This window comes from Hirundo rustica, chromosome 1 (assembly GCF_015227805.2).
Source record: "Hirundo rustica isolate bHirRus1 chromosome 1, bHirRus1.pri.v3, whole genome shotgun sequence".
Lineage (NCBI taxonomy): Eukaryota > Metazoa > Chordata > Aves > Passeriformes > Hirundinidae > Hirundo > Hirundo rustica.
Genome location: NC_053450.1, coordinates 43,119,250 through 43,145,433, shown reverse-complemented (window position 1 = coordinate 43,145,433; position 26,184 = coordinate 43,119,250). Strand labels below are relative to the sequence as shown.

Sequence of the window (26,184 nt, the reverse complement as noted above, 5' to 3'; positions counted from 1 at the left end):
ATCGTCATTGGCTTGCTCTATTTGGCTACGTGTAAATGAAATGATGAATACTTAATGCTCATTCATCAATATTTTCAGTTGAGTGGCTGCAGCATATGCGTAGCATTTGGGATGATCCTGGCGCTGTAGATTTGAGCGTGGTCACAGGCTCAGAGCCACAGTAGCATTTACTTTAGAGAAAAGCTCCCTTCAGTCTTTTTGTTGTTAATCAAAATAATGCAGTGCTTTTTCTAAGCTGAGAGAGAAGTATCAACAGCTGCTGGAACCTTAACCTTCCCTGAAGGGCGTGAGACATGGGGACTCAGCTTTCCATGGACTGGAGCAAAGCCCCAGTAGAAATCCTTGGTTACAGAGCATCAAAACCTTTCGGGGTTAAAATCCAGGGATCAGCAGAAAATACCTATTTAATCTCAAACATTTCAAAAGTACATTGTTAAAAAAAAAAGAAATTCTGCATACAGCAAAAGCTCCCATTTGTACAGTGCTTTGTGCTTATTTTTTAATAAAGTTCTGAAGATTAATCCATTTAAAATGTTTGGTCGCCTGTTGATGGAACAGGCAAGGGTTAAATTTGACATGGTTTGCTCTGTATGCCAGTCATCCAGCCCTGCACTGTATCCCAGCAGACCTGGGTCTGTAATTGTTTCTGTGGGTCCTAATTGCTGCTTGTTGCATAGACACAAATGGTCGGAGTATAATATCTGAATAGGAAAAGTGCCCACTATGTAGCTCAGACTCTGTTCCTAACAGCAATTTGTGCTATAAAATCCATTTTTTACTGTAGCCAGGGAGCTGTAATTATAGGTAGGAAGTAATTGGAAAACTTAAGATTTCTGCTCAGTGGAAGACTAAAATGTGACCACATGCCTAGTGCTTTCAAATGTTTCCTTGCCAGAAACAAATGTTTTGCTTCAGTTTTGGAGTTGTCTTTCTGTAGCATTCATTAGCGTTTGTTCAAACCTGGTTAGCATTCTCCATAATGTATCAGTATCGAGTTCCACGTGCAGACAGAAAGTGTTCATGGATGCAGTGGAAATCAACTGTTCTCAATTCAGAGTGTAATTGCATTTATAATGAAAGAGAAAGAGCTTGAACATTAGCTATTTAGGTTGGATTTCTCCAATAGAAATATTTCATTATGGACTTGTTGACAATCATAAGTCAATGCAGGATGCCTGTGCACAAATACAAGACCCTTTCTGTCAAATTCCAGAAAGATTTTTCAATTTCAACCTGTAGAGCTGTGTTTTGGGGAGAGGAGACAGTGTAAGGATCAGTAACCCTCTTTCACAGGCAGAGAACTGAATCACAGAGAGCTGAGTTGAATTCCCTGAGAATCCCTCACACAGCCTAAAAGACACCCTAGATCTCAGAGATCCTTTAGAAGGGAGGTTGAATTTAATCCTCAACTGCAAAGTCTCCAAACAAAACAGAAAACAGAAAATACTGATTTTCTTCTTTTTTTTGACACACTGATGAAAATTATGCTTCTTGCACAGACCCTCCCCATCTTGTGGGGAAAGTGACAGTACATCAGTCTGTTTTGAAGTGCTGTTGCCATGGTGGGGCAATTCCTGGCAAGCTCCTGTCTCAGATTTCCATTCTCCAGTGGTCAGTGGCCACAGGAGGTGGAAGAGAAGCTTTGTAATAGCAGCTAAACAGTACAGGGTACTGGAGGTGAGGGGGAAGAACAATGCAGCCTAGTGCCTAGCCCACATCTAGGAGGGAAATGGTGTCCCATGCAGTGTATCTGTGGGGACAAGGATACTCAGATCCGTTCTCCTTGCGCTCCCGAGCTGGTGAGGTACAAGCCAGCACCAGTCCAGGCAACACACACTGTGCTTTACGTTGTTCCAATGCTGCCTGAGTGCAGCACTGCAAAAAAGCCATGGCAACTGTCCCTATAGATACACCCCCAGCCTGCTCTAAAGGCTGCTGAAGGTAACAGTGATCCTTCCCCAAACAGAGCTCTCTGCCTTACCAGACTCTCGGTGTGGGAGGGGGGCAAGGGGGATGGCAGTCCATAGGTACCTGAGCTGTTAGAGCTTCCTGTTGTTTTGTGCTTCCTATAGCAGAAACAGTATGCACCTTGTCCAGATTACCTCTACCTTCCTTGTTCCTCCCAGAAATCACCTGCTAAGAAGCTAACTAATGCACTTAGCAAGTCTTTAAGCTGTGCTTCCAGCCGTGAACCTTTGCACCCAATGTTCCCTGACCAGCCTGAAAAACCTCTAAACCTGGCTCATATTGTGTAAGTATCTGTGTGCTGTAGACAAAGTAAGCTTTGTGGTAGGAGTTGCTTGCACCAAGTGTAGATAGTACAGCTCTGAACAAAGCAGGAGGCAGATGTGGCTTGTCCAGCTCAATGCATCACAAGTGCAAATTTGCTGGTAGTGTAAAAATGTTCTTCTGTGTGACTTCACTTCAAAAATCAATGGGATTTATAAGTACAGTCAAATACTGGGACACGACATTGGAATGTCCCCATTCTCCTCAAGAGATGTCCATGCAATTTCATGGAGTTTCATCACTTTGGGATGTATTGATGCTGATAACATCAGTTCTGTCATCTGCAGACTTTTAATTTCAGTGTATCACAGGTATGTCTTGACACAAGGCACCAGAGAAAAGTGAAATCAGACCAATTTTGTAAAAAAATTTGTCAGAGGTCTCACTGACTTTAGTGGAGCTGTGGCTTCACCCAGCCTTGAAGAATTGTGTTAGTCTGCATAAAAAGGGAGCCTTCAACTGCCAAGTCACATGAAAAGAGTCCATTATCCTTATGTTTTGATATGTTGAGAAAGCAAGATTATTTTTTGGTGTAGTAGCATGTCACTATTTTTTTTTTGCAGGAGTCAAGAAACCCAAAGCAGAAAGAAAATTATTTGTGCAGGGTGGGGAACGTACCACTTTGGATGGGTTTTTTTCTAAAGCATGTCCACTACCCATAGTGGCAGGCACTCAGATTTTCTCATTTATCAACTTGACTTATCTTTGCTTTCTGAGTCCTTAAAAAAAAAAACAAAAGAGGGAAAAAACATTAAATTTCCCATAAAATTAAGGAAAAATTAAGACATCAGTTGGAAGAAAGATACAAAGAAATTAGGTTGGAAAAAATATTCCAAAAATACTGTCTTTAAAGTATTTCTCTTATTCTGGTATATTTCTTAAGAAAATATTTTTTAACCATGTTCCCAGGGCTCCTGACTGAAGTGTTTTAGGCAGCAACTATTAGAATTGTATTTATATGCTGCATATCTATATTACTGGCTGCTGGAACTGCTCTAGTCTGTTATTATTATACATGTTTACCTTTGTCCATCCTGAATATTTGTATGTAGCATCTTTAAGGACAGGTGTACACCGGCCATTGTGGGCTGTGCAACACCTGGAAAGTTCACCCAACCTGCCTGACATTTTAAGGATGTATTATGCTGATGGTCTTCCTTATGTGGTTATAGCGGAACTTCTTCAAGGTGTAAGAGAGTGCTCTGGTCTTCAGAGGCAAGGTGCCTCTGAAAGATACATAGTGCCAAGTCCCTGTCACACTTAATTGTCAGTCAAAACCCCTGCACCTCTTTATGGAAGAGGAGCACTGGGAGGATGTTGTTTTTTGGCAGAAATGGTCCGGAGTTGGATCTGCTGAGCTCCCTCACTGCTGTGCCAGACCCTGCTGGCAGGTCAGTGATAATTTCACAGGGCAGATTTTGGCCATCCTGAAGGGAAATGGAGAGAGACAGAGAGCTTGAGACTGAAAGAGAAGCCTCTGTTCCCTGTTGGCTGGGGGATCTTGAAGGCCTGGGGATATGTCAGAATATAAAAGGATGTGAAAACTGGGCTACTGTGAATGGATTAAATGCATTTAGGCAAGGCAAGGGGAAGGTACCATAATTAAGTAGGAACTGATCCAAATTTTTGCTGTGAAATTAACACTTTCCCTTATTCCTAAATATACAGACAATTTAGAGTGATGGGATGCGAGAACAAACCACCACCTATTCTGTTTTATGACAGTTTCTCTTTATTCATAGATTGATGGTAATATAACTTGGCAATATATATTGGCTATAACGATACATGAGTGAGAAACCTATAAGTTGTGGAGGTATCATGATGTACAGCATAATTGACACAAATTAACTGAGGGGAGAGGTATTCTACAGAACCTTGTCGAGAATATCTTCTTGCTGATGCGATTTTTATTTTTAAACATAATGGAAGTTGAGAGAAACAGCTCTGGGCAGGAATCCAGGCCAAAAAAAGGGGGTTTATATTTGCATTAGATGGAAGGATCTTGGCAACAAAACAGTATCCTTTTCTTAGCTTCTAGCTTAAATGGGGACAAGTGCTCCCTGCCTTACTACAGAGACCTTCCTTTTGATTGTTCTTCCACCTTTGACTGGCACCAGACAGAAAGACTGCATGGGTTTTTTGTTTTACTGGTGCCGCACAAAATCTTGAATTAAGGAAGAAATACATAAAAGGCCTCATCTAGAGAATTATTAAGTTGTCATAAACCTGATGATAGAACTCCTCCTGCTGATGGAAGGGTCATTTTTCCTCTCTGTACAGAAGATTAGCAACATGAAAGAAAGTCCAGACTGCAGAGATAACAAATGGCATGCCCAGTGCATCACGGAGGTGTTTTTCAAATCCATTCTGCACTGACCTGACTTCATTTTCATCTTAAGCCTATGGGAGCATTATTTTTGACATCGGTGTAAACAGGTTAGAGCAGCCTGGAGCACATTGGAAAATTCCTCCTTTTTAATTTGGTTTATTACTGAGGTTATATGTTGTGCCATAGCATGCTTTTATTACATAGCATATTTCAATAGCATTAAGTGTTTTCTAGCTCCTCGAGGACAGTTAATTCAGTATCAATACCTTGCTTTTATCAGAAAGCTTAATCACTCACTTTCAGGAGTTTAAAAATAACCTCAAAAAATATAATTTATAATCAATAGCCGAGTTTTCCTTTGCTTTGCAATAAAGTCTGTTTTTCTTGTCTTACCACATCACACAACTCTATGTGTTTGAACATCCATTTGATATTCAAGTGTAACCTGAGGACTGCAACAGTGGGCATCGGCCTTTAAGAAACTTGCCTTGGGAAAGCTCCAGATTAGTTTAATATCATTCTTTTCGTCGTAAGAATTGACAAAGCAATGCTAATCAGGAAACCTTAGCAAAGTCTTGGAGTTTAAAGACATTTGTAGACAAGAGTAACTTTGCTTTTGTAAACAGATTAATGACTTTTTATGCATAGAGGCTCTCATGCTTTTTTGCAGAATCAGGATCATAAGAATGGAGTATGTCCAATGTATTACCATTAATTACACATATTAAACTGACAATTTAATTAATTATCTCTTTTCCATTTTATTCTGCCTGCAAAAGAGATACTTGGTGAGTATTTTTCTTCTTTAGTACACTTGTTCCAGGAAAAGCTTCAAAAAATTGTGATAATCTTGGTATTACCAAAAAAAAACCAAAAAACCATTGCACACTTCCCTATAAATACATGGAAGACAAAGAACTGCTTCTCAAATTCATGACTGATCAGAACTGGAGGTTTCCATGTGGTTCTGCAGGTGCAGGGTTAGGTCAAAACTGTATTTTCATATAAATAAATAAATAACATTGCGCATCCTACCTCTTTCTTTTCACAGTTTTAAACTTCTTAAAATCAGTGTGGCATTATCATGCTGAGAAATTAATTTGGATTTTTTAAACACCATGTTTTTTGCCTGTTTTATAACAAGTTACAGAGCAAAATGTATAGTAATAGTTCGCTTCTGCACAGAACTGGTTTTCTTGGAAATGCTTTGGTTGGCCAGTTGTCTTGCACAGTTGGAGCTCAGTGAATATTTTGCAGATGCCTACCATATTTCACTTTGCACATCTGCAGAATTCAAAAAGCAAGATAGAGCCTAAAGAGGAATATTAACCAAATTGAGGTCTGAATTCTATGTGGCTTCAGATTCTGCTCATATGTGATTGAATACCCTGTGATTTGAGTAACATACCTTTTAGTTCCTGAGCGAATAGATCTTCTGCCCTGTTCCATAAGAAGTCTGCTAAGAAGAGGAAATTTCTCCTTAATGGATACAGAAGGAGAAAATTATACATAGATTATTTTTAAGAGTAGACAGTAAAAGAATGTGGAAGAAAATTCCTTCTTGTTTCATTTCTTGTAAAAGCAGGAAATAAAGAATGTAATAATGAATTCATCATTACTAATGGGTCCCCTTGAACTAAATAGTTACTCTAAATTTTGACTTGGGGTTATGATATACCAGTTAAAAACCTTTGCTATCAAACCACTTTAAAATTCTCCATGTATTTTGTGGGGTGCTGAGGGCTTGGGTACACTGTGGTCACTGTGTGGATGTGATAGCATGGAGCTTAGCACCAGGAATAACTTTATGAAAAGATGCATCACTTACTGGCAGTTCCATGCTGCAGACCTCCATGCTACCACAGAAAAGTGACTGCCAGTTCTCATCCTGGCTCATTGAAAGCAGGGACTGGACCCTGGACTGTTGCCTCTGGAAAGGAACGATGGCATCATGGCTATTCTACCTAAGCAGGGGGAAAAAAGTCAAGCAGGTTGCTTAAAACTCACCTCAGAACACACAAAGGCATTATTTCCCTCCAGGCTACATACCAATGTATTTTTATCAATTTCTTAAAACCACAGCATCTATAATTTGAAACTATTACTAGGTAAAGCAGAAGATGCCAGTTGCAATGTTACTTTAAACAAGCTCATTCTGTTCTACATAAATAGTGTTGCTGATGGAGGGGGTTTTGGTGCAAAATTAATGCAGCTGGATATTTTGCCTTTCAGGCCCCCCCGACCCGTAACCAGCATGAGCGACACACTCTTCTCCCATTCTGTTCCCTCAGGAAGTCCCTTTGCAAACAGAAGGTGAGTTCTTATCCTTATTTATATCAAAACATTATATGATAGTGGTGGAAGTTCAGTTTTCAGTTCCCTCACAGGGGTGAAAAAACCCAAACCCTCTCACACAGTAAAATCAAGAGAAGTGAACAGAGAAATGCCTTGGCCAATTTGGATTGATACCCAGACATCTGAAAGGAGAGCTGGAGTTAAGGCACCCCATGCTCCCCACAGCGGAGCACAGCTCTCCTTTGAGCCATTCTGACCCACTAAAATGTGCTCACATGCAATCCCAGGCACCCTCCCACAGGGACCCAAAATGAGCTACTGGTGAAAACCATTTTGTAGCAGCACTATGAGAATAGGAACTGGGACGTGCCTTTGCCTTCTGGGAATGCCTGCATCATACTGCAAGATATGGGTGAACGAAGAGAAGATGTCTTCATAGTTCCAAGACAGAGCAAGACATCCTTTCTCCTGTTAAACCATTCTGATTTTCATTAAAATCAACAAGGGAGAAGGAGTAGTCTTGGAATATGGTGACTGACCCTTCAGTAAACAAGGCAAGGAAGTCTCATCAAAAACATAAATCCCAAAGAGGAGGTGTTTGCAGCTGACTGTGTACATTTTGACTCAATATTTTGGCTCATCCAGCCAAAATATGTGTGTAGCATTTGCTGGCTGCCTGACCCATCTATGTAAGCCTACAAATGTACATAGGTAAGAAGGTGGCAGGAAAATAACTTCCTGCTGTCTTAGGGAAGATGAGCAATGTGTCTTCCTTGGGTGCATTTTATTGCTTGACTCCTGCTGTGTGTGTCAGTGCTTCAGCGTTCCCAAATGACTAAACACCGTCTCTGGGTATGCACAGCTACATATTTTAACACCAAAACTGAAACCAAACCTGCAGTGTACACTGCAAAGTCAGAGTAAAGATGGTTCACTACTTTGATTTATGAATTCTGTTACCGTGAGCTGTAAACTGTAAATTCTCAGTGTTATCTTAGTGCAAGCGGGTGTGACTGAGATGCTTTTTTGAAAGTCAGTCCCAGAGCAGCCCCCAAGACCAGATCTGCTGCCTATACAGAGAGACTGCAAATGCAGGTTCATTTCTGTTGTTGGAATATACGGGGGTTTAGGTTCAAGGCAGGGTAATGTATTTGTAGCCTCTCCAGGAGAGGCTCCACTATGAGCAGTCGCTCTTTAGGAGTGTTGCTGATGCTTCTGTGTGTTCCCTGTGCTCGATCAACTAAAGTACACTTTGCAACCTAAGCCAGGGACCTGCAGTAACACTCACAGCACTGTCTACTGTGCTGCTTGTCTTTCTTTGCCTGTAGAACATACCCTATTATTTTACTTTTGTCTTCTTTAGTAACTGACTATCTTAAACTATCAGGTTTAAACTTACATGCTTCCTGAGCTGTTAGAATTCCCTTTTTTTCCTAGGAAGCACTCCTTGTCCTTGATGAAAATCCCCTGAAGGCAGGTGATAGTATCATCCCAGACTTCCTTATAAGTGGAGAGTGTGACATCCCTGTACAGCTAAAAGTTTCCATGATGCAGCAGCAGTCATTAATATTAATATCAACTCTTTTAGAGTTAACTCTACCCTGATATGTAAGGTAATGACGCTGATTGTATATTAGAAGTTTTCTAACTTTTGTTTCATTGATGTAGCAGGATTTTAGGTTTTTCTCAGTATTTTTATTTTCACCTTTTACAAATTTTATTTGCATCTTTTTATTGGAAAGGGAAAGCACCCTACAAACAGCCAAATCAGCATTCTCTCTAAATAAATTTGATTTATTGTTATGAACCCTCTCTGAACACTGCTCTCTGTGTATTCTTTTTGAAGTATTAACAAGGTTTCATTGTTTGAATCATTCAGGTTACTTGGGGGTATAAATGCAGCCAGTCCTGTGGCTGATGAGCATTCTCTTATAAAGCTGTATGTAAATCAGCTTCACAACAATTCACGGTCAGTATGAGAGCACTAACCTACTAATCGCAGTAGTTCTGTAGCTCATGCACTAAATCATTAGCAATTCTGCTAAACTACTCAAAATATTCTTTAAGGAAGGCTCTGATGGGCTAGAGGGTTTCTGTGGCTCTAATTAGTCTTTTGAATAGACTTCCTGCTGGCTGTGGGCTTTGCCAACTTCTCTTGCTTCTGCGCAGCACAAGTCTTTCATTTTACCCTTTTGCATAGGATTAATATTAATGTATCCAGTGGAAGTTGGAAACATTGCTTTTGAAAACTGAGAAAACTACACCTTTATGGTTCCATCATCAGTGTATGACTTGCCTGTTGTGTTCTTGACCAAGGAATGAAAGAGGCTTGCACAAAAGCCTGGAAATGACTCCAGGTCTCACAGCCAGCCTCCTCTGCCTCAGCTCTCACTGTGGGTGGTGGCTGCTGTTCTGCCCTAAGTGTTGCTTGCCAATAACCCCCCCAGACCCCTCAGCTTTGCTTTTCAAAATGACCACAGGAAAGGCGGATCTAAGTCCTGCTGAAGCTAATGAAAACTTCCCATTTACATAATGAGCACTGGATTTGGACCCATGCCTCTTGTTGCTGCACCCTTTTTCCAGCATTCCCTCACATCTCAGTGACCTAAAGGAAGAACATATTTGATTCTGCATAAAAGAAATATGCAAATGCATAAAAACAAATTCCCCATCTTTTTTTACATGGAATATAATATCCTTTAGTTTGTTGTTTGTTTTTTTTTCCTTATTAATCCACGATCATTAACTATAATTCAGTAAGGACTATTGATACAAAGGTACTTTTCTGCTAAATGCCAAGATCTTCAATCTGGGTTAGACTAATAACTGTATCTTCACTCATTGTTTTAAGTTTTACTGTTACTATTGCCATGGGGAAAATCAGGCCTTATTAGTGGAAGCTCACCCTCTTGAACATTGGAGAAACAGACTTTGATGGCTCTGTTTCCAATTGTACTGATTTTATATTAAATACTTATGATTTATATTATAATAAGAAGAGTAAAAACTCATAGTAAAATTTCTAGCTGGATGTAATCAACACTAAAAGCTCTGCTAGCTGTGTTCTCACTGCAGATAACTTATGGTTACTTTAATTTGTGTTGCAGTCTAGTCCAGAGGTTTCAGATAGTTTCAAGTGAAGTTTTTATGTAATTTGAATGTTTTTTCAAAGGAGAATTGTCAGAGAATGTCATTCATATCATTCCCATAGTATTTATTTCAGCTACTTGTGTTCACATAGTCATTCTAACCAGTTTCCCCCTGTAGCAGCAAATGCTAAATTCAGGACACCAGCTCATTCTGCTGCTGGAAGTGGATAGCATCTCCTAAGTTCAGCACACTACCATCTTTATTGCTGGATACATGGTGAAAACTGGAAATTAACTGGGAGGCTGGAGAATCTTGTTAGAGGAAAGATCATTGATAATTGGTAAATGCAGTGACACATTGCGAGGAGCAACTGAAAGGAAATGGAACTTTATATACAATTTACACTTTAATTGCATCTGAAGCACAGATTTCGGGTGGGTACACAATTACTCCAGAGCTCAAAGGAAGCTGGGTTCAGGCTTTCCCAAAGATGCTTTTTGATTTCTTCAAACTGCTTTAGAATTAAAGTCCACTTAAAAATTCTGTGCTTGTTTGCTTAGTTTGAGCCAGCAAGTCCATAAGAGAGCTTTTAATGAGGAGGTTGGCTTAGCAATTACAAACACCTTTTTTCTAAATGTATACAGTGTGCAAATTGGTATCAACAATATGCTCTGTACAGCTCAAGAACAGCTTTAAAGTACTTGTACTAGAAAAGAAGAAACGAAAATGTCTGTGATCTGCTCCCAAATACCAAATCACGGTCATTTGCTGTGTTGACAGCCAACATGATTAAAACCACAAGGCCTGTAATTCTGTTGCTTTAGCTAATATTCGGGCGTTTTCTCTCATTTGTTTTTGCAATTTCTGATAGCCTAGAGGGCAGCAGAACAAGGGAGTATTACTGCAGAGCAGGTAATGCCCTTGCAAACCCCGTGATTTGGATATGTTATATCAAAACAAGCAAACTTAGCAGTATTTAAACCTTTATCTGGTCAAAAGAAATAACTCTATACACTGAGTTCATGCTTTTTTCTTTATTTGAATAATTTAGTTCCCCAGCTGCAGTCTGTCATGCTGACTTTAAAGTATATAGCTGGCACAGTAATGGGTACAATCTCCTGCTCTTTCTTTATAAATGTTTTCTTTAAGCTGTTGAATTACTGAGCTTAGGTAGGATAAGATTAAACAGAATGTATTTTCATACATTTTTCTCAAACCCCCCCCCCTCCCCCCACTTTCACAGCTAATGCATTTAGTTCTTCTTCTAAAGGAATAATAAACTGGAATAAATGGTGTGATGCAACACACTCTGGTGAACTTGAAATGACTTGGCAATTGTGTGATAGAAAGAATGTGCGCTATGATATCAGATACCCATAGCCAAGGAGAAATTGGGTCTTATTTGTTGCTGAGTCAGAATGGCTGGTGCCTTTTTTGAACTTCACAAGTTAAAGTTAAAGGAATCGGATATTCTACCTGGGCATAACGAGATATTAGGCCAGGTTTCTAGTCAGGAGCTAACTTGGAGAGAAGTTGCTGCTGTTCTCTGTGTTCCTGTCTCTAAGGAGTGTGGTAGATTTCAACTGCGTGTTGTCTTTGCATGTTTGTTTTCAGAACAAGATGAGAAGCCTTATTTCATTAGCAATATTCTACCTGGCCAAAGGAAAGGTTTATATGTTCAATTGTTTAGTATTGTCAGGTAGACAATAATGAGGGTATAACATTTACACCAATATTGTTAGGTTTATATCTTTTTAGACATCTGCTCATAGCTGGAAGATTTGTCTCTAAATTTGGATGGAGAAGCATTATTTGGCATCTTAGAAAATGTTCCATTTTAGCAGGAATATATCTTTAAAATATCTGTTCCAATTGGAAAGTCAGTGTGGCCAGGATGGTCTCTGAAGTATTAGTTGTATTTTGGGGAATATGTGAAGGATGTAGGAAGATATGGAAGAACAAGAAGGACAAATGTCAGTTCTTCCAAATGAAGAAGGGTTGAAGGTGGAATCAGGGACAAAGGTGAAAGGAATTACTAAGGAGACAGCCTAACCTTGGTATCTAAAGATTCTGAAATTATAAAAGAGTTAGCAAGCATCTGGAGGATAATAAACAAGAAATAACCACCATAGATTTGTCAAGAATAAATTATATCAACCAAAAAAAATTATTTCATTGACAGGATGACTGATCTAGTGGGTAAAAAAAGAAGCAGCAGATACATTACAGGTTGACCTTAAAAGGACTTTAAACGTAGTCCCAGATGACACAGAAGTACCCAAAGGAAATACAGACATAAGGAAATTAGTAAAAGAGCAACATTGAAAATGAATAATGATATTTTCACAAGTTTGCTGTCGCTTTGGGAGAAAGACATCTGCTGGGACTCTTGAAAGCTATCCTACATCAGATACTATGTGCTGTTTCTCACAGTGACTTAATGGAAGCAACAGAGTGAATATATCCAATTTGTAGGTGGTACTAAGGTTGAAATAGTTATGCAAAGGAGTGCTTGGAGAGCAGTTTCTAAATAAAAAAAAAAAAAAGTAGCTCAGTAGCAATGGTAGTAATTGATGTCCAAATGATCTGAAATCAATTACAGGAAATTCAGTAATTATAAGTGAAAAGTGCTGTAGCAAGGAAGCAAATAGTCAAATAAAAGATGGGAGCGTAATTGGATGGATAGAAATATTTTAACAGAGAATCTAGCAGTTGCAGTGAACCACAAACTAATTGAAATCAGCAATACAATTGTTAGATTGCATTTGACCCTGGAACTTCATCTGGAAAGCCATTAAAACATTCCCCAGAGGAGGAGACGTCTGCCTAGAGGTTTGCGTGCAGTTCAAGGCAGCAGCACAGGGGTAGGTTTGCTAATCAGCGTATCTGGAGTCCAGAGGAGACACTCGAACAGAAAAACAGAGAAAACGTAACTCATGAGAAAAGGCTGGAAGTTAAAAGTTTGCTTAATCAACTATAAAGGAAAGAGACATGGATGGACATGGTATCAGTTATGGTATCAGTGGCTCAGTGGGTAATCCTTGCTTGCCTGTCTCTCCACACTAACTGTGTGGCCTCTGGAACATAGAACAGGAGAACTTGTGGTTGGTGGAGGGCACACTGTTAGAAAGCAAGGCACAAAATCTGCCCTGGGGCCTTCGGTCTCCCACTGTGGCAACATATTTATCTGTACTTTTAGAACTGAAAGGTGCATTTTTTGGCTGAAATGGCACACGCTGTACCCCTTGAATGCATTTTCCTTCTGTAACTGGGAAGAAAATGTGTGGAAAATGCATCCTTCTAGATGGCATGGAGCATGTTTATCTGCATGGATCTTGCCCCAGTGGAAGTGCAGTACACATAATAGCATGCTGATGGGCAGAGAAATGTGAAACAACTGCAGCATTTCATTCAGCTATCTTACAAGTTTATTACAAATCAATAGGTTTGAGTTTGTAGGACAACCTTTGGTCCCATCCTTTCCAGAACCCCACTGTCAACCTTGCCCTCCCAGAAGGAGGGGAATTACACATCTCACCTTGCTGAATTCCTTCTTTGTCCCAATATTGAAAGTTTTGAAGATTTACCATGCACCACATTTGTGCAACATCACCTACACACACACTGACCCATACACAGGTGAGATGCATGGGTGCGCAGGTGCATCCATGCTCATGCACCCATGAGGTGCCAAACCAAAAAAAGTGAATAATTTTTATAAAGAAGAAAGCAAAGTATAATTTTGTTTTGCTTTTTTGTATCTTAAACCAAAAAATGCTGCAGCATGAGAAAAAAAAAAAAACACACACATTTTCAATGTTTCCCATTTTTAGCCAGTGCTAGCCTGTTAACGTGGATATTTAAGTGTTGGGAAAGATGCAGCTACTGCAATCCATTAAACACTGTAATTAGGAAAAAAAGTGTTTGGAGAGCTATATATTATTTTAAATCAACAGAAGAACAGTACTTCTGAAAATTAAACTGCTGTATCCCATCACTGCGTCCAAATAAATGCCTTTCCATATATTATTGAAACCAGCTTACAGGTAATGTGGAGAAAAGCCATTTAGCTGTTGTGGTAGAGCTTTCCCAGCTTGAAAGTAGCATTTGAGACCGTGTTTATCTCAGAATCCATCTGGAAAACACACAAGCCTTCATCTCTCCATTTGTGAGAGAAGCACATCTTGTTTGTCATTTCTGTAGTGGAGGCTTTAATAGTTTGCTTTTGGAGAACAGGAGGAAAAACTCATAATTCCTGATTTTGCATTTTCTGAAGTTTTCTAGAATTCCTTTAAAGCTTGTATTATTTTTATTCAGTCCAGGGCACTCGAATGAGCTTCTCCAAACTCTGTTCTATAATGAATTTCAGACATCACTGTTTACCCTCTTCTTAGTTTTCCTGTCTTATTAACTAGCTCTCCTTCCACGAATACTGAAGTAGAGCAGAGCAAACTGCTGGCTAGGGCTGCTCCAGCTTTCTTGAAAGGCAAAGGGTAAGTTAAAGAGAGAGTATGCTTTTAACTTGCATTAACACAGCTAAACCAAAACCTTTTCCTCTATTCCTCCTATTTTTAATGTATTCTATATATATCTTTACTGAGACAATTGTCATAAGCAATTAACCCAGTGAGCTAAGTAAGGCATGTTTAAATATATTTATGTGGAGGCATATATGGATGCATAAGGTCTTGATCAGACACTTCCAAGCAAATGCAGCTTGTGAATTCAGTGTGTCAGTCATATATGTTATGTATCTATATTAATGTTTGTGTGCAATATATAATATATTAAAACAAATAATGCTGACCTCACAATTGGCTATAATTTGTAATTAATGCTGCTGTACAGCTCCAGAGATTCAGTCCCTGGCCTGATCTGGCATCTCACTGGTTTCTGAGACTAGCTCTGTCACCAAATGGATGCTACCATCCTAAATCACTAAATACTAAACATGTAAATTGCAATAATAACAAAAGAATTTCTGCACTTGGTGTGCTGTTTTGTTCTGATTTTTTTTTCTTTTTTTTTTCCCAAGAGCGCTGAAGTACTCATTCCTAGATTGCCATTTCACCGTCTCACTTGCTCCTGCTCTCTCTGTTTATCTCTGTGTCTGTCTGGATCACACCCCGTCCCCCGCCCCCATTTCAGGTTCCAGTACAGCCTGGATGTTGCAGACAGGCTGGCTGATGAACATGTGCTCATCGGGGTCTATGTCAACATGCTGCAGAGCAGCCCCGCACGGTTAGTGCAGCTTTGGCACCTTTGGGGTTCCCAGCCAAGGCACCTTGCTCAGCCAAATGCTCTCCCTCTTTCTCCCTGGCCACGAGCTGGAGCGGCTCTTCATGAGCACTAACCTGAAGGGAACGTGTATGAATATGGGGTATGTCCTCCCAGAGCTGCTGGATTGTGGCACTGCCTGCTATTCTCTCTACTGAGGCTTGCAAGGTATTGCAAATAATCGCTTAGTTAAGAATGGCCACGCAAATTGTTTGGGATACTGAGCTCCGGGCAGTGCGCGCCTTGGTGGTGGTACAGAAATCTTCACGCAACAACGATTATACAATGTTTTCAAGGTGTTAATTTTTTAGATCATATATAATAGGTAGCTTCACCTTCCTTGAAAGTTAGAAACTATAATAGTACATAAATAATTAAATCATGATAATAATTTCCTTACTCACTTAGTGAGAGAGATTCATTTTGTTTTTTACATATGTCAGGCATTGCTTTTATATCCGCCTGATTGCTGCATTGTTTGAATCTTGTATACAAATTTCCCCTTCTCTCATTTAGTCTCAGGGGTTTTAAATGGGTGCCTTGAACGTAATTCTCTGTTTCTGCTGGAGTGATTAGAGAACTTTGTCTCCTAAACACATCAGCTGTCCTGCCGCTTGAGATGCTGGCATTGCAGCCCACCAGGCCAGGGAAGGGAAATGCTGCCTCGCCTCTCCAAATGCAACAGAATTTCATAGACTTTTCAGCCCTGTACCAGCAAAGTGGTGAGCAGTATACCTAGTATACCTATAGGCCCTAGAAAATGTGGTGCTGAGCAGAAAACTGTACAGTGTTTCTACCAGAACTATGCTAAGGAGGTTTATTTTGCTTATAGCAAATCCTTCAGTTTCCTGTGCTGCCTCTGCAGAATATTTTCTGGGTCAGAAGGATGTCTCCATTTACTCCAGTATGCAGGAGGCAACAAGCCTTCATTTAGGAGAGTGAATGCAATGGTTCTCTGCACTCTTAAAAAATTCACTTCTGCATGTAGCTCCTGCTGAAAATGGGAGTAATTTGTCATGTCCGGTGGATAAAAAAGTCTGCTTCCTTTGTCCTGAGTCTGCTTCTCTAATCTGTAGCCCACTGGAATATGCCAGTGGTGGAGGGTTGAAAAAGCAAACTAGATTTTAGTGAGGAGAATGAAAGCCATTTATCCTAAACAAAAACATTTTCAAGGGGAATTTCATTCCTGAAGAAGCACTTCCAGAAGTCAGACTTATTGAGGAACATTGACACTGTGGCAGTGAAGGCAGGCTCTTGGGGCACGCGTGTGACCCGTCATTGCCCACCCATGACTGAGGGTAGGAGTATGCTGCCACTCGGCCTGGCGTGAGAGGGAGAAGGAAATGTGGCCCTGGCTGCCCCGAGTGACTTATTTAATATGGTTGTTCAGGAGGGCAGTGAAGAATGGACATGGTTTAGGGTAATTCTTGATGCTAGGCTGGTTTGCCAGGCGTGGCAATTTGGATGCCATGTCTAGGATTCATTTAGCTTCAGTGAGGGCTGCCACTTCCTTCCAAGACCTCTTTGTGGGTGCCTCACCTTATCTGTATTGTTTTCATCTTCCCAATTTTATTCTTTGTATTCCAGCCTGTTCCCTCAAGGCTTTGAGCCAACCTCACCAAGTCATAGCACCTTTGTTTCCAAATATGCATATACAAATCATATGCCATGATAGCCGACATTTATTTGGTTTTGAGAAATGAATGGGGGAGTGACTGATAACAACCTTAATTGTTTAAGCAACTGATGCAAAGCATAGTACATAACATCTGATTACTGGCAGTAAATCACTGCAGTCACAGCATCCTGAATGAGAAACAATCTCAGTTATTTGTGTAATTAGATTTTGACAGAAACATAACCTAGAGGGACAGCAGTCTTAGTCAAGCATCAGACCATACTGCATCGCCATTTTCTGCTTTGTTGGACTGAGACTGCTTGCAGAGAAATAGAATGGTTACATTTTGGTAAAAACAAGAACAAAGTCTTGCCATCCTAAAGCTCCTGTGAGGCCAGTTTCCAGAGGAGCAGGTGAGACCTCTGCAGGAAGCTCAGCTGCTGCATCTCAAAGTCTGGGGTGGCATTTTCAGGCAAAGCTGAATTTCTCCTGCCCATGCCCCAAAGTGGCTGGATGAAGTTTGCTCAAAACCCACACACTTGTGTCAGAATAGTGCTGAGTTCAAGTTATTTCATCCTGCATCTTAAGGAGATTTGGTAACCTGATTACAGCATGCAGTTAACCAAAATGAAGTCGCTTCTGATTTAGGGGAGGCTGCAGCTGGACAGCTCTGCTGTTGAATCTGCCTGCAAATTGCTACCTGTACCTACAGACATCAGATAATTCAGTGATTCCGGCAGCCAAATCTGAAAAGAGGAATGATTGTAGCTGGACCTTTACGCACAAGAAAAACCTGCAGAGATACTTCGTGAACATAATACATAAAATTATCTGAAGAGCTGTATAGTAACATTTCAAAACAAAACAAGATTTGGGTATTTTTAGATATTGAGTCAGGCTAATTTATAGCTAATCATCAGTCTAATATAACCCAGTATACCTCTCTTTATGTTTCAAGTCCAGCTAGTATTTATATTTTGGGCTTTGTGGGGTATTTTTAATTCATTTAATTAATTTTTGCTGCTTATCTTTATTTTTCATCTGCAGTTATTTGATACTGCAAGTAAAAGTACAAGTTCTTTCCTTCTACCACAGGCTAATAAGCTAATTGAGGGGTTTTTAGAAGCCAGTACTCCAGAGCAAATTAATAAATAAGAGGAAGAATTAATTCATTATTAATAATAACTGTATGGGTAGAAAAAATAGCCCTTAGCCATATGTTTTGAATAGTTTAATTGCAAAGTCTTTTTTATTATTTAAAACCAATATTTGGTACTTTAGTTTATCTTTAGTGTCTGATTCTTAAAAAGAACTTTTAACTGCAAATAGTTTCCCTTTTTGTAAGTTAGAGACTTTGCCTAGTTTTTAATATTAATTCCATATATTTCAGTCTTTTTCTTTTCAGGTACAGGAAAAAAAAAATTAAAAAATTAAAAGTAAGAGGCTGTTTTGGTTCCATTCAGAGCCGTTTTCTGGGGGTTTAAAGTTATACTGCATAGTACTATGTGAATCCTATTTCTGTACAAAATGCTATACTAGGGCATTTTAAAAAATGTTTATGAAGGGGGTGTGCACAGCTGTAGGTGGGAAGGCTGGTTTAATCTTCTTTTTAAAGAGGAAAAACGTTCAGAGACCAATTGCGAGAGAGGAAAGGTGTAGATATTTAGCTCGCTTGAGTAGAGTTTGTTTTTGTGATTATTCCCACATAGCTGAATGTTACAACATTTTGGCGGTAAAATCTTGGTGATTCTAAAGTGAATGGCAAATTAACAGTAGCAGAGGACTCAGATGATTTGTCTTGGTTTAAAGTGTCTTAAAACCAAGCCAATTTTGAAAGTATGGCAGTTAAACAGTCCTTAGAATGCATTTAGCGTTGCTTTTATGCTTTTTTTTTTTTTTTTTTTTTACAGCCCTAAGGCCTAGAAACCATTCCTTTAACTTGTCTGTATTTTCTATAGCAAATTATTTATTAAGTGAGGGTTGTAGAATAAGAGCACGTCATGAAGACCGCACTGATAACTCTGTTGCAAAAAATTTCCCAACGGACTTTTCTGACCAGTGGTGACATAGTTGTAAAACCATCAGGGAACATCCGCATCAGCTGTTTCTGGGTGTCTACTGCAGAACAGGCTGATCTGACACATGTGAAGCCTGAGAAACAGCAGAGATCCTCCAGAGTCACTCCTTTGCTCAGAAGTTATCATTTTTCCTCCTTTGCCTGCAGTTTTGAGATCCCTTTTTTTAATGGAGCTACCTTAGACCACAAAAGTCCTATTGTGCAGGTACCAACATTGGATATTCACTCTACATCTGAATGGTGATAGGTGCCAGACCAATTATTGCTGATAATTATAAGGTCTTTAAAGAAAAGGTCACTAATGGAGAAGCAGTGGGTTTTTTTTAGAAAAGAAGGAACAACAGTAGGATATTTGTATGCAAAATGTCCAGTTTCTCTCAAAAGGATGCCTGAATCATTCCCCTGGGGTCCCAAATTCTGCACACACTTCCATAATATTTTAAACCTTTTGTGTATGATTGTCTTACTGTATCCCTGTATGGTTTTCTATGAAGTTGGTGAAGTAAAACAGAAGTGAATTATGGTAAATCTGAGAACTCTGAGACATAAAATTCTTGGCAGTTGAGGCTAATGCCGCTGTGCATACTTTTGTCCTTAATGGTCACAAAGAATAGGTATACTGCAGAAGTAAATTTATCTCAGACATTGAAATTTAATTTTCAAAGCTTTGGGGTTAGTGATTTGCGGCATTCATAGACCAAATTTGACACACTGCTACATCTACATTATGAAATCTACCCAGGCATAAATATATATCAAAGTTATTAAATACAAGTAAGACTCAAAAAGTGCAGTGGCTTGGTTTTTCAGTAAAGCAGTAAAAACTTGGCTTAGATGTTAGCTCACATCTCAGAACTCTGGTGCAGGTTGCATTATGCCAACAAGTGGAACCATAATCCATTTTTCCAAGATGGAGATGGTTGCACATTGCCATAAAAAGGAGAATGGGTCCTGAATGCTTGCTGTTTTCACAACCATCTGTTAAGATGCAATGTTTTAGTCATAATGGTAAAATTAAAAATTAATTAAAGTGTCATAAAAGTAACCCTTTTTATCCATTTACATAATTTTATGTGTCTGCAAGAATTGCTTACTCCTTTCTCTGGATGACATATTAGTACAGTAAGCATGTGTATGTAACAAGCAGAACTGTATAAATTTAGGAAAATGCCTTTAGCTTTGGTCTTTCCCAAAGGTATACCAGTTATCCTATCAGAATCTCAGTGAACATAAAATCAAGCTGTTTATGTAACTAAATAAACATAACCAAAACCAGAAAGTCAGTGTTCAGCTACCACCAGAACTCTTATATGCAGTCTGCAGCACAAGTTTTATTTACACAGAGCCTCTGTGCCTCACTTTTCAGAGCTTTACTTTTTTTCTAAACTTGATGTTGGTGGTCTCCCAGGTTATTATCAGAATGAGAAAAAGATGATGTTTGTCTCTTTTCTCTTGCATCAGTAAGCTGTAGCAAATCCACATGACACCCAGCTTTAGTTTCATGATCAGTGAATATCAACCACTGCTCATCTTTCCAACATGACTTTTAAATCCCAGTGGATTTAATCAAGCCAAACAACATGTGCACTGTAGTTCCCTGAGGGGCACGGGGATATGAACTCGCTGAGAAGTTTTAGAGAAATACTCTTTTAAATATATCAGTTCTTCAGAAGCAGAGCTTTTGGCACAAGTGCCATTTTTCTCTGGAAGGCTTTTCAAGTTCAAGGTGCAATTTTAGGGGGGAAAAAAATCAGAATAAAATTCCATGCCCAGACTCTTTTGAAGCTCATTTGCCAGAAAACAGTGGCATGCCTAGAAGAGCCTGTGGGCAGGGAGATTTGTTCCTGTTTCCCTTCAGCCAAAAACCATTATACAGTTGCCAAAGGATAAGAAAAGAGGCCAGACTTGCCTCTGTCTGGAGTAGTCCACAGACAGCCTTGTATTCCATGTGGCAATTCCACATTCCTCTCACCTTTTCTTAGGGACTTCATTTTTTCCCTCATGTATATTAAAAGTAATGCAGTATAGGATTCTAAAGCCCAAGATTATCCAGGGTCAGCTAAGTCCTCCTCAGATTTCTGTTTTAGTTCATTTATTGGTTATGATGGTTGTCTGCAAACTTCTAAATATTTAGAAATAGTGAAGGTTCTCACTATATTAACTTTTTCCTGCTCATCTGACTAAATAATAGCTTCCATTTAAAATAAGGACAGCTGGAAAAGCATTAACCTGAGAGAAGCATTTGCATTTTATATTCTTGGGGAAGAAAAAACAATAAGGTGGAATATTTTAAAGGAATCATCATATTTGCTGTTTAGTTTTTACACTTGTTCATCACAGTCATGTGACACTGTGAAGTCTTGCTCCCAAATAGCAAGAAACCAGGAATAAAAGAGAAAGCCTGATTATAAATTCCTAGATCAGTGGTTCCAAACAGTGATCCATGAGACCTTGGTAAGTACCCTGTGAAACTGTCCAAAACACTCTTTACTGGTGCAAATGTGACAAAGCTTCTGAAGTTTTTCTTGACAAACACCGAGGTTCCTGCTAATCCGCTGTCTAAAAAGTAATCATTCCTCCAGGTGATAGGACAAAGCTGAGTTGCAAGACAGGTACTAACTGATAGTCCTAACCACCTCCCGACCCTTTTTAGGCAGAGTAGTCTGCGGGTTGCATCCTGTACAACCTTCACTGTGACTCGCAGACCTGCTGGTGTTTTCCCCCTAAGGGAAGGTGCCTCCCGGGCCCTTGGAGCTAATCTTCCTAGGGAAATTGCCACTCTCCTTCTCCCCTTTGCTCAGTTAACATCAGCTGTTCCTCATTTGGTGAAGGTTTGCTCCTCTGTTCTGACACGTGGGGCTGTGAGGTGGTGGCTGGCTGAGGTGGTGGGTGGTTTTGCCGTGTATGAACCTGTTTTCCCATTTCCCCCTCCCCCTGTGCAGCGTCCTTGACAGTGCAAGTCGCCTGGATGAAGAACACAAGCTGATCGCCAGGTATGCAGCAAGGCTGGCAGCAGAAACTTCTTCATCAGTAAGTGTTTTAATTAAAGGAAGGTACTTCCCTTCTGTCGTGTTCCAGGGGCTTGGCAGGATCAGGGAAATTACATCTGACAGTCTAATGATTAATGGATTATTTTTCCCTATTCTTTTCATCAGAGGTTGTTATGCTTTAATAATAACGCTTTCACGCAGTCCATTTAATCCAAAGAAGCCACATGCTAATGCATATAATCTATATACTAATGCAGTGGTATTTAAATAATTGCATCAAAGGGAGTCTGACATCTTGAACTCAGGAAAGACCATAAAATATTATCTGGACTAGCTTTGGTTAAAGGTTAATGATTTACTGCATTGGAAAAATGGGGTGGTGAATCCATTTTACTCTCTAGCTCAAATATCACAGTCACTAGGGCCCTAAGTACTAAGGCTCTTAAAGAATGTTCTTCAGACTGTAATGACCCCCTGCATTAGCCCTGGCTCCCATTTTCATTTCAGAGCCATGATTATTCTGCTCTCTGTATCCTAAGATAGAAGGTGATGACAGGCTAAAACCTCACTAACTGCATCCAGGAACAAGAGAGAATGAAGCAGGAACCTAACCAAAGTATATAAAATCTTAAATGGTACATAAAAGGTCAGCCTAGCTACTTTTTTTCGATCTCAGGCCATTTGATAGAACAAGGGATCATGAATGATGGTTAAGTGAAAAGCAGCTTGTCTGGAGTGCCCAGAAACATTTTTGCACTGAGATTTACACTGTGGGGTCAATTGAGAGGGTGAAATTGGGCACCACACATTGTGTAAAGACACAGTCACATTCACACCAGGTAGAAGACGAATCTGCTGCACTCTGCTCATGCTGTCATGGAGATTTCACACTCCCTGCAGCTGCCTGGGAAGAGAGGGGTGTTCTGTTCTGCCAGTCCAGCCCAAATCAATCCTTTCCAGACATGTCACACAGCGTTTCAAATTTAAGGCAACCTGTAGATGATGGTCTTATTTCTGAAAGACCGTAATTCTTTATGGGAACATGATTTCCCATTAATAATGTTTCTGGTTTAAAATTGGTCGACATCAGTTCCATGTAACATGTGTCCTTGATGTGGGGAAAAACAGTATAAACAGAACTGACTTGAAGGAAAACACTGAATTTCTTATTGCCATCCATCTGTGCTCTTTGAACAAAAGAGACAGAAGGAAAAGAGAAGGTGTCTGTAGAGAGAAATCTTTCCAGGCAAAAGAGTGGCATCCAGTAGGGGCAGTGGAAATTTTTAAAGCTTTGCTGTTGTTCGTTCTGGATTTTAAGGAACTAAATATATTAATAACAGTGGACATTCAGGATAAAGATCCTGATCCGTTCTGTATGAGTGCTGACATCCACCAGTGTGTATCAATTCTTTATGCACTGTTCTGCTTCCTTGTGGTTAATGTGTTAGTGGCAAAATCTATCCATAGCAGAAAAAATAGTATGTGGTTACAGGAGAAACATACTGTCCTTTTGCCACAGACAGCCCTAACCTGTTAGGTTTGTTAGGCTATTGAGATGTATCTTCATCCTTCTTGAGGGTGTACCTCCTGGCAGAGGAGATGCCTGGTATCACATAAAATAGTGCTCCAGACTTGCACTTCACAGGGCTTTTGTGGTGAGGAATCCTCATATCACAGCAGTAACTCAGCAGTGTATTTTTAAATATCTGATTCTTTCAGGCTGGAGTTGGAAATAAATGGGTGAACTGTGGTTTCACAGCTTTCATAGCTGTGAATCTTTTAAATGTCCTGCTCTGTGCTGTCATTGTTAAAATACTGAAACACAGGAGTGTGAACAAGAAAAACAATAATTGATTATTGCCAATGAACATGCAAAAAGAGCATAGTCCAATGAAGCTGTAGTGAGCACTGCCTACTTTGGTGAGAGACAGATTCTCATTTTATTGGTGGAAAAAAGATTTTGCTGTAAGTGAAGGACTGGGGAAAGAAGTTTCCTGAAGTATCATGAGAGCATATAGGAAAACCTGGCCAAATGGGCCACACAGCTGGACTGAAAACTGAGTACTGCTTTCAAACTGAAAGTAAAACCATCCTTTCAAGAGAGCGAAGCATCACTGCACTGGAAGCACATCCCATTCTTTCTGGAGGCAGACACTGGTTTTTGCTTCAGTGTACTCCTCTTGTCTGTAGCATCAGTATCAAGAGCCACATTACAGCAACTGCCTGCAGCAGTGTCATTGCCTTTTGTGATAGGTTCAGAGGAAGCTGCATGGAAAAGCAATGAATGACAGGATGGTAAACACTGGGTCTTACTTACTCTAGCACTTACTCTGCTTTTACTAGCAATGGTTCCATACTGGTATGAGCACAACATGAATGCTCTTTTTTAGTGTAGGCAAGCTTGGTACTGCACATTCTGTAAACAGATTTCACAGAACAGATCTGTTTTGAAGTCATGGTGCATGCTGGCTATTCCCCTTTCAATGCAGCCTTCTCTGTTTTACAACAGCAGCCAAGTCAGCAGAGAGGAGCATCAGATATCTCCTTCACCATTGATGCAAACAAGCAACAAAGGCAGCTGATTGCAGAGCTCGAAAATAAAAACCGGTAAGGATCCACCAAGTACCTGGTTTTGTTCAGTCCTATATTACATATATATATGTAATATATGTATGTAATATACATATATTACATATATGTTTCTTAGCATTTTTTACCATCTATACATGTACAATGTGCTTATACAGGCACATATATCTCCCCCTACAAAAAAAACCAGAGCACTAAAAGGTCCATACAATAGGATAAAGGCTCTGAAATCCATAGCCATCCCATATTTTCATAAGTGTACTGTCCAATAATACTTTACTATTTGCAGCTGCTGTTTGTTAAGAGTTTTTAAAAAAACCCTGTCCTGTTTCAAAACTGGATTAACTTTCAGTTGGATTCTCAGTAGCGCTATAACATGAAATGATAAAAGGATCAGTCACGCTTGTAATGTTATGCTCGCCTGCTTTTATTTGGGAAAAAGATGATTAAAGCTCTTCAGAACACAGTCTGCCTGGGAAAGGTTTGCAGGAAGATCAGCAGCAAGTTAGGCTGCTGATAAATGAGACAGGAGGTACAGATGTGACTGAGACTGAGAGAGAGTGTCCAGGAGAAATAGGCCAGCCGGCCCCAGAAAGGGGTGATGCCTGTTTGTTAACAGCGGAGAACCTGGCCCTGGGTACCAGGCTGCCTGATGCCGTGAAATGTACGGCAGCAGAGCTCTGCTTTCGGTGCCGGGCCATAAAACAGAGGCTAGCCCAGACCAGATGGTTTCCTATTCCAAACTCTGCACTGCCTTCTGTCACCGTGTAATGAGCGCCACCAGTCCAGTCTCGATTTGCCTTTCATAGTTCGAGGCTGCCTCCTGACCGTCTGCTTCCAGCACATTGTGAAGAAGAGATAAAATTCACAGAGGTTTCAACCTTCTGCTGTGAAGCTTTGTGTTAGCCTTTTGACAGCGCTCCAGGGCTCACAAGTCAGTCGTAACAAGTCTTGTTAAAGTACTTTTCTGTGAATTGTCAACTGCTCTCACATCTCTGCTTCCATTAAAAGGATTTTTAAGGGCTAAATATTTTCTCTGATACTCCACAACGTCCAGAAAGGTTACTTCAATTTTTTTTAAGTTCATGAGGTGCTGGAAATGTTCATGGTGAAGAATTAAACAGGAGCAGTTCAGTCAAGCATAGAGCTGTTTCATGTCTACCTCTATTTTTGGGGAGGTTTTGAAGAACAATTTCCCTTTATAGCAAAATCCTAAGGGTTCATTTAGAAAATATCCAAAGCCCTCTCCCATTGCTGAGGGCTTCTTTGGTTGGCTGCAAACAAGTAATTTTACCTACATCTTCATTGATTAAAAGCTAAATACAGTCATACTTTTTCACCTCTTATAATATCCAGGGAGCTGGTTTTATGGAAAATTACTGACTTATGGTCTTCTGCTTATTCTCCTCCCCAAGAGAAATCCTACAGGAGATCCAGAGGCTGCGACTTGAACATGAGCAAGCATCTCAGCCCACACCAGAGAAGGCCCAACAAAATCCCACTCTACTTGCAGAACTCCGGCTCCTCAGGTAAATCCATGGCAGTAAAACCTCTGGCCTTGACAGGGGCCAACCAGTAAGAGAAGAAATAAAAGATAAGCCTGGCTTGTAGTTTTGAAGGCTTTTGA

General features: G+C 39.9%; 1 protein-coding gene across 23 annotated transcripts in view; it reads left to right on the top strand.

Annotated features, from left to right (window-relative positions):
• Positions 1–26,184, top strand: part of DTNA (dystrobrevin alpha) — a 224,334-nt gene that overhangs the window by 171,855 nt on the left and 26,295 nt on the right. For 8 of the 23 annotated variants that reach the window (XM_058420159.1, XM_058420166.1, XM_058420154.1 and 5 more), the window contains 8 exons: positions 2,127–2,251; positions 6,854–6,934; positions 8,796–8,885; positions 14,422–14,499; positions 15,155–15,247; positions 21,921–22,008; positions 24,475–24,575; positions 25,973–26,086. In XM_058420159.1, the coding sequence (XP_058276142.1) occupies positions 2,127–2,251; positions 6,854–6,934; positions 8,796–8,885; positions 14,422–14,499; positions 15,155–15,247; positions 21,921–22,008; positions 24,475–24,575; positions 25,973–26,086 (770 nt within the window). The remainder of the gene's footprint in view (positions 1–2,126; positions 2,252–6,853; positions 6,935–8,795; positions 8,886–14,421; positions 14,500–15,154; positions 15,248–21,920; positions 22,009–24,474; positions 24,576–25,972; positions 26,087–26,184) is intronic. The other 15 variants (XM_058420170.1, XM_058420155.1, XM_058420178.1 and 12 more) reach the window with 11 other exon arrangements.